Genomic DNA, 10,113 nt, shown 5'->3' with positions numbered 1-10,113 from the left:
ATAGCCCTACATGCTTTCTGTTGGCTGGATATTTAAATTCCGGTTGATGCTACATTTTGTTTCACACTTTCTTAAAAACACCTGAAGGGGATGGGAAGTATAACCATAGCTACTGAAATAAATGGTTACAGTTTCCTGGCCTGTGACAGCAGCATTTATCTTTTCTACAGCCCATGTGTGTGGGGCAGGAAGAGAAGTCTCTCCTGCTCTTGCTTAGCTATTTTCTGTCAAAAATCTTACTGTAATTTTGGTACAGTGAATATTTATAACTGTTGTTAGTGTCAATATAATTTTTTGCAGTTACTGCACTTATTTACATTTTAATGGCCAAGTCAATAAAGATTTATGTACCTGTCATCTGAATTTTCCACAGAAGTGGTGAATGCTTCAGAAAAAACAGTATCTCCTGCAGAATACTCCCCCCCCCCCCCCCCCCCCCCAGCATCCTTTCAATGCCTTCATTGTTTCGGAAAACAGTAGGATATCCATTAAAATAACCAACTCTTAAAGTCATAAGTCAAACCCAGCAAAATCTTGCAGCAGTCTTCATGGCAGAACTTCTGCATATTACAAAAGCATTTGCTCAGGAACCATTTTTTCTCTCTCTGTTTTTAAACACTGTCCCTTGAATGGTGAAGTCTGGTTTATCACTTTGATATGTCTCAGCTGCACAAACTACACTGTTTTTGTAGCTTGAGGAGATATGATGCTTAGCATTGACCTTGTTTCAATTTTAATGCAGTAAAAGTTATAGTTCGGAGCAGTGCTCGGGGGGGCATGCAGGCACACCGCTTAGGAGGGCCATGCTGTGCATAGCCTCCTCCAAAACATGAGCTACAGAAAGGAGAACCTGAAAGCATTCTCTCCACACCTGCTCGCAGGCTTTGCGCAGCAGTTCAGGCTGCCAAGGCACATGTGCACACCCATTCTGGCCATGCTGTTCTTGAAGGCAACCACACCACACGTCTCTTTTATTCCCCCCCAGGGGAGGCTGGCGAGACCCACACCGCTGCTCTGCTTCTGCCAGGGCTCTGCAGGATCAGCTCCCTTTCCATTCCTAGACTAATATGGTTATTTCTCTGATGTCCGTCCCTTGTTGGATTTCCTGGTGGGCTGGTAGCTGCAGTTGGCAATAATGAGAAGCAGGCTCTCTCCAGCGCTCTGTTCTCTCTACAGTGTGTGTTGCCAGTCAAGGTGCTGGCAGAGATGAGTCGGGTTTGTTCCAGCTCAGGGTCTTGTACAGAAGTACAAGGTTTCTGGTCAGTTTAGGCTGAGGTTCAATGCCCAGATTAGTTTTAGGATAGAGTTCAGATTCAAGGCTGAGGTGAAGACAAGGTTAGAGATCTGACTCCAGCAGCATCCCAGCTTCATGACCTGCTCTTGCAACATAACATTCATAAATCCCAGTGTCTCAACCCAATCCCTTGTACTAGAGCTGCCAAAGACAGACATGTCAGAGATGCAGAGCTGGAGGAGCCCTGGCCCCTCAGATGGATTCAGTGCAGAGCTCTGTCTTTTAGGTACAGCCTGGCTCACCCATACAATACGGCTGCAGCCGAAGCGCTGTTACACCCGTGGTATTTGCTGTGGTCTCCAGATCCTTGTAGCTTGAATAGCAACACAAATTTTCATCATGACACTGAAAGCCATTTTCTCCCATGCGGGCAATTCCCTGTCCAGCTCCGACTTTCCAGGCCCATCTCCCCAAGCCCCTGAGCAGGACAAGTAATGCCTGTGAGCCTCTCCACAAGAAAAAGGGGTGGCCAGGAGGGAGGAGGGGTGTGGGGGGCTGTCTTTCACTTCGTCTTTCAAAACCTCAAGCTCTTCCTCCCCACCCCCACCCCCCCTCCCCGAGATATTCCAGCCAATTTCAGCCCGGGGGCAGAGCCTGGTGCCCTGCGGTCACCCCCCCCTCCCCAGTCCCCCTGCGGGCAGATGAAGTTACAGCGCGGCCGCCCCCCTCCCCGCGCCCCGCAGCGCCCCCGCGCCCCCTTGCGCAGCCCCCGCTGGCAGCGCCCCCTGGCGGCGGGGCGGTCTGCGGGCCGCGGCAGGCGGCGCGGTGAGCCGGGCCGGGGAGAGCGGCGCGGCGGGGCGAGCCCGGCGCTGAGCTCACCTCCCTCCCTCCGCCCGCCTCCCCTCCCTCCTCCTCCTCCTCCTCCTCCCTCCCTCCCTCCTCCCTCCTCCTCCTCCTCCTCCCGCGCCCAGCCTGCAGCCGGGATCTCAGTATTATGGCATCGAGGAGAATGGAGACCAAACCCGTGATAACGTGTCTGAAAACCCTCCTCATCATCTACTCTTTCGTCTTCTGGGTGAGTGCGGCGCGGCGCGGCGGGGCGCGGCGCGGACACCAGCCGGACGACGGGCAGGGCCCGGCACCCCCGCGGCGGCCGCGGCCCCCACCTGCCCGGGGCGGGCGGCGGGCGAAGGGGCTCCGCAGCGCGGCTCCGCCGGGGTGGCACCGATGTGCCGTGCGGGGACGGAGCCTTATCGATGCCGGAAGATACGTGTGTGCATACACAGAGAGATGCGCACACATCTATAGAATTTTTTTTTTTTTTTTTTGCCTCTTCTTGCGGCGGTCAAATACCCCCGCGGGGAAGTTGCAGGGGTCTCCCCCGCTGCCGCGATGGCCGCCCCCTCCCCGCCGCCCCCCCGGCCGGCTGACCGGGGAGCGGGGACTGCGGGGCGGCTCCGCCGCCCGTCACCCCGCTGCCTGCCGCATCCCCGGCCCGCTGCGGGGCCCGGCGGGGTGCTGCCCCCGGGCCCCCTCCCCGACCCCCCCCGGCTTTTACCTGGGCGCTGATCTCCACCGCCGCCCGGTGTATCCGCCGCGCTGCGTTTCGTAACCCGGCTCAGGCTCCCGTAAACCATTTTTGTGACCCAGATACATTAATTGAGTTGCAGTGATTGACTGACGGGGAGCCGGGTTTTTCAGGCGACCCCGGGGGCTGGAGGTTTTCGCCTGTTACTCAGCAGATCCCTGGCATGAGCAGCGTCTTGTGGCGGCAATCTACAGATTAAAGACCTTTTAATGGTACATGGTGACAACATATGATAATGGCCCCACTGTGTGCTGTTAGAGACCGTAATCTGCACCTCATTGATACAGTACACTGAAGCGAATTTGTCACTTCCTAGCAAGGGAAGCTGGATTGTGTATTGTCGTTTTAATAGCTTTATGCTGTGAAAAGTGTCTCTGAGACTGAGCAACTCAAATTTTCATCATTCTGCTTAAAAATGCATGCTAAACAAAGAATTGCTTATTCATGGAAATAATGTTTTACATCTTGATAGTGAACATATGACTTTAACTGTTTCAACTTTAACTTCATAGGCTTTTTTTTTTTAAAAAAAAAGGCATAACCAAAAGTCATTTCACTAATCCATATTTATGGCAGTACTTCTGCATTACTGACCCCACCACCCCCCAGCATTTAACAGACCTCCCCCCCGCTTCTTTTTTAACAATTTTGGTGGTAACCACAGCAGATGTGTTTGATGATTGAAATGAATAGGAAGCCGGAATCATCTGTTGTTTTTTTGTTGGCAAGTAGATCCTTCACGCTAGTCTCAAGGAGGTAGGTTGCTAAGTTTATACACTTGCCACAGTTTCAAGATTCGTCCTTTCCAGTCCTCTGTTCTCAAGAGATCTTTAAGAAACCCCTCTTCTTTCTGTGATTAATGAGCAACTGCAGGAGCTCTGGTGAATTCATGGTGTCTTTTTCAAATTGCGTCTTTTTTAAAAGTGACCGCTGTATCTGCTGTAGCCTGAATAAAGAGAGGACTTAAATCAGCATGCCCGTTGAGCTAGCACATTTCATGAACGCTAATCTCATTAAAAAAGAGAGAATTGTACATTGAGCCAAGCAGCTGGCTAAGGGCATTTGCACCGTAGGCTGTCGTGATGCCAGGCCAGGTTGACAGCTGGGACCTCGTAGGGTAAATAACACAGCTGAGCTCTGGTTTGGGCTACAGCAATGTGTCTGTGCTGGTGGGGTGTTCCAGTGCAAATTCTTTTCCTCTGAACTGTCTGTCAGGCTCCTGTGTGTCACAGTCTTCTCCAAGGGTATTGCCCACTAACGTGGCGCTTCCAGTTACTTAACACCCAACAGCTGTCAGGGTGTTCGTCTGTCCTCTTCCTTGAGCCTGGAAAAGAAGAAGAAAATAAATGGTTGGAGACAGAATCCTGTAACCATGAGCAAAAGAGAATGAATTTCTTTTCTGTCATGCTTGCTGTTGCATCTGGTTTCACAAGGCACCAACCTAGGGACACCTAGGCAGCTCTCAGTGGGAGAAGCAATAAAGGGCTTGGCAAAGGTCTGGAGCAGTTGACAGCAGACCCTAAATCTTTGTCAGTTGTTCTTCCTTATAGCACAGAAGAACAAAAACTAATTGACATTTCTGGCCCCTTTCTGGGCTTTGAATCAACCAGTTTAGTATAAATTGGAGCAGGCTGCACCTATTGCCATGAGTAAAGCAGAAACATGCAATCTGGCCGTAGCCTTGTTTTCTTTTTACAGGCAAGTTTGAGAGCTGAGGGATGTGCAGAGTTGTCTCAACCCCCCTCCGTTATTTTCTGGGGTGCTTTTTGTACTCTTACAAGCTTTTGGCTCCAGAGTCAGCATAACTCAAATTCGATCCCTGTGAATTCTCAGAGCTGAAAATACAGAAGGAACTATTTTAAAAAATTGTTTCTTGGACTTATCTAAATACCAGAAGGAAACCATGCCAGTGCTACAAATGGCTGGTTTGTAGAATTTTATTCTGACGACTTCCACACGTTTTTTGGAGAGGTTGTAAGCTTATTTCTGAAGGAGAAAGCCCTGTGTTGCTTAGCTGCAGTTTGTACAGGTTTTTTCTAGCAGTGGGGATGGAGTTGCAGTATAACACATGGAGGAAAGTCATCCTGTGACAGGGAGGTATGTGGTGGAAACCCTTTGGATATCTGGCCAGGTGGTTATGGATTCTGATGTGAGTGAACGGGGAGAGAAGATGCTTCTTTGAATCCAGTGAGCTGTTCTGAAATATCCAGAAGGACTTATCTGTGTTTACATTGTTTATAAAAAAAGAAAATCTATGTACGCAGAACGTTCCTATCATGAGTGATTATTTGTCAGGGTTAAATATGAATTGCATTTGTATCAATGGGTGAGATATATGTAGATGAAGGCTTTTAGTATAAGCATTAAATGAGGCTCCACTGACTACATGGGAGCTGCAGGGCGGTAATGAAGAGACATGGTTCATTCAAATTTCATACTGCGCAGCTTGTTCCCTTCCAAATAGGTTTTATTTAATGGTATTTGTTATTTTGATAGCTTCCTCTCCTCCTCCTCACCGCACTTCCCAACTTCTTTCCGTAAATGTATCAACATGGTAAAAAAATTCCATAAACAGAGATAACAAGCTTTTTATGTGCTCATATGTATTGTTATTCATAGTACACATTAAATGCCTAGGGTTACCGCTTTTGGTCCTTAAGGGACGTAGTAATAAAAATTCAACAGCCATTTTTTTCCTAATCAGAATTCTGTACTGAATGCATCTGGTTTGGAACTAGTAGATTAAAAAAAGGCAATAAAAACACTGCTTGGCTGTTAGCTATTTTTTTTTTTTTTCCTTTTGGGTATCATAAATTGCTTGCTTGCATAGAAATCTGAGATATAACCTGTCTTGTTTTTAAGGGAAGATGAATTTTGGATCAGAATTCAAAGTGAATTTTTCATAGGGGAGTGAAACATTTAAACACACCTCAGTACCTTATATGTATGTAGTTCTTCAGTGATCTTATGTCTTAATATGTTTGTATACTTAATATTTCATTGTAGGCTTTGAAATATATTTTGTTATCAAATTAACAGCCTGAGTCAATGTGTTTTGGGAGGGAGTTTTAAGGGTACATGCACTGGTCCTTCAAGTTATAGGGCTGCAGAAAATGTGTTTCATCTTCCATGCAAAGCTTGTTGTTGCCCCAAACAGGCACCACAGCAAAGTGATTAGCTTCCAATTTTAGGCCCTTTGAGACACTTGGCACTCAAATGAGTGCTTTATGTGTGCTGTCCTTCTGGAATGGGGCTTTCGTGCTGTTAATGTAATAAAAGTGTATAAGTAGAGTTTCCATTCAGATATTTTTCTAAGGAGAATCACTGATCTGAAGAGCATCTTCCGACCAAGATCGATGTTTTGGACACTAAATTAGGTTCTTAGAACTTGGCTTGTCTTTTACTATGTGATAAAATCAGAACTAAGATACCTATTTGCAATACTAGTAGTTTAGTTTTCCAAGTTTTTGTCACTTGGAAAATGGACCTGTGCATCCTGGTACAACCCCTTGGAGGTTAGCAGATGGCAGGAGAGCCGTGGACCCGAGTGCGGTAAGAGTCGCTTGGCTGCAAGGCTACAGCTGGCGCTGTGATTTTAAAACAGCTTGAAATTGCATGTTTCCATATCATTCATCTTCTTTCAGCCAGTTCTTCTGATGGCTGTGGGAATCTGGTGTCACCAGCATGGATGGCTCAAGTGGTCGTAAGATGGCTCCATGAAGGACGAGTGGCTCAGGATCCCTCTGGCACGGGGGGCATGGGGAGAGCTGGTGTCTGCTTTGGAGAAGCAGCCCCCCCATCTCCCTCTTCTCTCAGGCTTCCCTGAAAAGGAGGTCGGGGGGGGGGGGCTCGGAATGGCTGTGGCATCGGGGTGGGCAGGTCCCAGTCCTCACGCTGCAGTGGTACAGCGGAGGTGGCACCATTTAGGAAGCTCACAAAGCCTTTTTCTGGGAAGTGCATGAAACAAAGAGCAAGCGCAGTGGCCTGCTCTGTAACACAAATTTATGGCTGAACTGCTGACCCATCTTCAAATGCAGCCATTTGAGCTGTGCATTATAATATGGGATTAAATTTGCCTGTCCCTTTGAGTTACTAGTGGCATTAGTCATCTTCACCATGAATGTCCAGCTGGGTTGCTGAAATTACTGTTTTTCGCCTCAAAACTCCTTTCCAGAACTTCTTTCTGCATTGGTTTCTGCATGTGTCTGGTTTTTATAATATCTTACTTATCATGCTTATGTTTTTTCTTTTAAATTTTGTTAAAATATGTTAAAAGACAGTTTTAAAGGAAATACTTTGAGAAATGTTTTAGCTTTCCCACGTGGCTTAAATTGCTCTATCTTTTGGTGGTTCCATCGACTGCAAAATCATTATTGCTATATTTTTGCAGAGAGATCTTATTGTCTGTACTTAAGTTACCTGAAATCCAGAAAAATTACACTCTCAAAAATGCACAATATCTCCATCATGATGGATTTGAAGTGCTCCATTGCTTAGGCACAAACCTCATGCAGTTGCCTCCTTAAGTCAGTTGTTGCCCGTTCTGTTCTCATAATGACATACATGAAAGATTAAAGATAACGGTGTTCTCTTGTGAGCATAGCCCAAGGTGAATTCTGTTGGCTAAATAAATAACTAAATTAAAAAAAAAAAAAAAAAAAAGAAGCTAGATGGTGTTTAAAAACATAGCTCCAGAATCAGTTTTCTAAATTCCCTGTTGAGGTACTTACCCCACTTGGCTTACTTTTGTGGGGTTTTTGGTGGGCTTTTTTTTGTTTTTATCACAGCTGTGGTATAAAACCTCCTTAGTGACAGTCCTAATGGAGGAGACCCATGCCAGCGTGACAGCTCTGGTAAGCATGAGTAAAGAGAGGATAAAGCCATGACTTCCACTTGTGCTCTGTTGCGAATGCTGGGCTGTTTCTCGCAGGTGTGTTGGGAGGAGGTACAGGGGCAGTCCCTGCCTGCCCCCCCAGTCACTTGTGGGTGGGATGGCGTGAGGGGAAAGCTGCCGTGTGGCGTCGGTTGTGCCTTCAGACATCGCGAGGATCTCATGCTGTTCTCCTTGGCAGGGAACTGGGTTTACGAGTGTAGTCAGCTTGTGTATTTTGGAGCAGAGGAGTTGGCAAGTTGGTGTAGTTAGTTTTTGCATTGTTGACGCCCATTCATGTTCTGAAAATTGTGTGTGTATGGTACAAATTAGCATTGTACACATTGTACGCGCACACACATTGTCATTTAAGGGAGTAATTGACTTTGCTGTTGGTTAAATGCTCCTTCTTGCTGTTTGTGTAACTATGCTTACGTCTTGATGAGAAACCTGCTACAATGGAGTTTGTATCTGGACAGTTCTCTAGTTTGGGGATCGTAACTTTTTCACATTAACAGGTCAGTTTGGACTGGTGAAGAGGGATAGTGGGTGACCTGAAGCATTTCAGTTATTTTTGGGAAGACAGGATGCATTCATAAAACAAGCAGTGGCAGAAGTCCTTGCTCTTTCACAGGTGATGGGATAGGGGTGTGGTAGAGTACAACTGTGTGTGTAGTAAACACTTTAGCTGTTTAGTGTTCACTCCTGCTCTAAGCAACCTGCTGTGTGGCCTAAACAGTGTAAATACAAATTCTAGGGAAGGGTTCTGGGGAGGCTTTGTTAGCACTTTTCTGTTGAAAAGGCAATAGAGTCCATTTTCTTGGATGCTGGTTCATACCAGCCTTGCTCATCAAAGAAACTGAGGCAATTATCATAGGTAAATCAAGGGAATTTAAAATGGATCCAAGAATCTGATTTAATCTCTGATTATGTGACTATTTATCAATTCCCTGTGTTGTCAGGGAGGTAAATTAGGTTACCTGGTACTGCTAGTTTTCTTCATCTCTGGATTTCTATCACTGTTTCTTCGGTTGTTGCAACTGTCCTACAAATTTATGTGCCAATGAGTTAATAGATGAATATCTAGAAAAGCTCTTTGTGCATGTGAACTTGCAGAAACATCACCTTCAATCTTTCATGCACTCTTTAAGTCCAGTGATACTTGTTATAGGGGCTCCAGCTTTACTGTAGTACTGAGTCTGTTCTGCATCCACCAAATTTGTGGGTGAAAATCCTGTTGACCTGTGTCTTGAAAACCTATGTGAATCTTTAGAATAAAATACAAGACTCCAGAGGTGAGTACAGAGAGTAAATGACAGTTACTGTAAGGCCATTTTTATTTGCATAATTTATTTCTTTAGGCTCATGACTTTTAATTAACATTTAATCATCTCTTGGAGAATAGATCCTTCACATCAGTAGAGCAGGCCTCTTTCCATCTTAGCTCTTTCACTGTGGTGGGCAGATGGCTTATATGTTCTGTCTTTATAACAGTTCTGGGTTATGAGAGGGAAGCATTAAAATTTCTCTTGTACTAAAGGGACTCTGAAGCATGGCACGCTCATGTCTTACTGGATTATCGTTATTTCATAGCTGAGCTGGTTCTTTGAGCTCTGGGAGTAGGCCACAGGATTTTTAGGAGCTGTAATAAAAGAATGGAAGTGATGCCGTAATATTAATTTTGCTGTAATTTCCATGTAGTGTTTTGCAAGATGTTTTCCAGATGTTCTTTTTTCATCTATATGGTTCTGGAGACAGTGCTAAAATCCTTAAAGCAAGCAAGTGTCCCCACTTTCCTCTCTGTTTCTTGCTTTCTCCATCTCCCTGAATTGCCATGCTGAGTTCAGATGGTGGCAGGTCACTGTGTGATGCCCACAGCGACACCCTCCCGGAGGGCAAGCTGGATGCACCACAAGGCAAGAGGACTCTGTGGAGCAGCCCAAGCTGGGTAGAGGGCTGAAACTGTGTCTTGGCATCATTTATTTCTGGGAGTTATTTGCTGTGAGCTTTGAGAAAAGGTTGGGTTTGATTTGGGCTGCATGTGGATTTGGATGGATCAGGTTGAAATGTTCTTTTTTTTATATTTAAGCAGGTTTTTTAAAGACTTTATTTGCTAGGAGAATGTGATGGTGTGAATAATGAGGTGATGGACTTAATCTGCAAAAGTCTGTGAATCTTGGAGCAGACCTAAGGAAAAGGTTGGAGTGTGTATATGGTGCAGCAGAGGAGGAGATGAAGAGGAGAGGGCAAAACCCTGTAAACATCATAGGAAGAGGAGCACTTACATTTCCCTAAAACTGGGAAGTGAAGGAAGCCTCTGCTGTATGACCCTTATAACCACTCAGTGCCTTAATGCCTTTGAATAGAAATGAGCAGCTCAGACCGCTGATGCCACAGGATTGAAGTTATCAGTGAAGCGAA

The 10,113-nt window shown here is 45.9% G+C and overlaps 1 protein-coding gene across 1 annotated transcript in view; it reads left to right on the top strand.

Moving 5' to 3' along the window:
• The first annotated feature begins 2,150 nt into the window (after positions 1-2,150).
• Positions 2,151-10,113, top strand: part of TSPAN7 (tetraspanin 7) — a 103,690-nt gene continuing 95,727 nt past the window's right edge. Inside the window, exon 1 of the mRNA XM_074858539.1 lies at positions 2,151-2,309. Coding sequence (XP_074714640.1) covers positions 2,229-2,309 — 81 coding nt within the window. The 5' untranslated portion in view covers positions 2,151-2,228. The remainder of the gene's footprint in view (positions 2,310-10,113) is intronic.

This window comes from Strix uralensis, chromosome 2 (assembly GCF_047716275.1).
Source record: "Strix uralensis isolate ZFMK-TIS-50842 chromosome 2, bStrUra1, whole genome shotgun sequence".
NCBI lineage: Eukaryota > Metazoa > Chordata > Aves > Strigiformes > Strigidae > Strix > Strix uralensis.
Note: the sequence above shows the minus strand (reverse complement) of the source record. Positions and strands in the feature narration are given on the sequence as shown.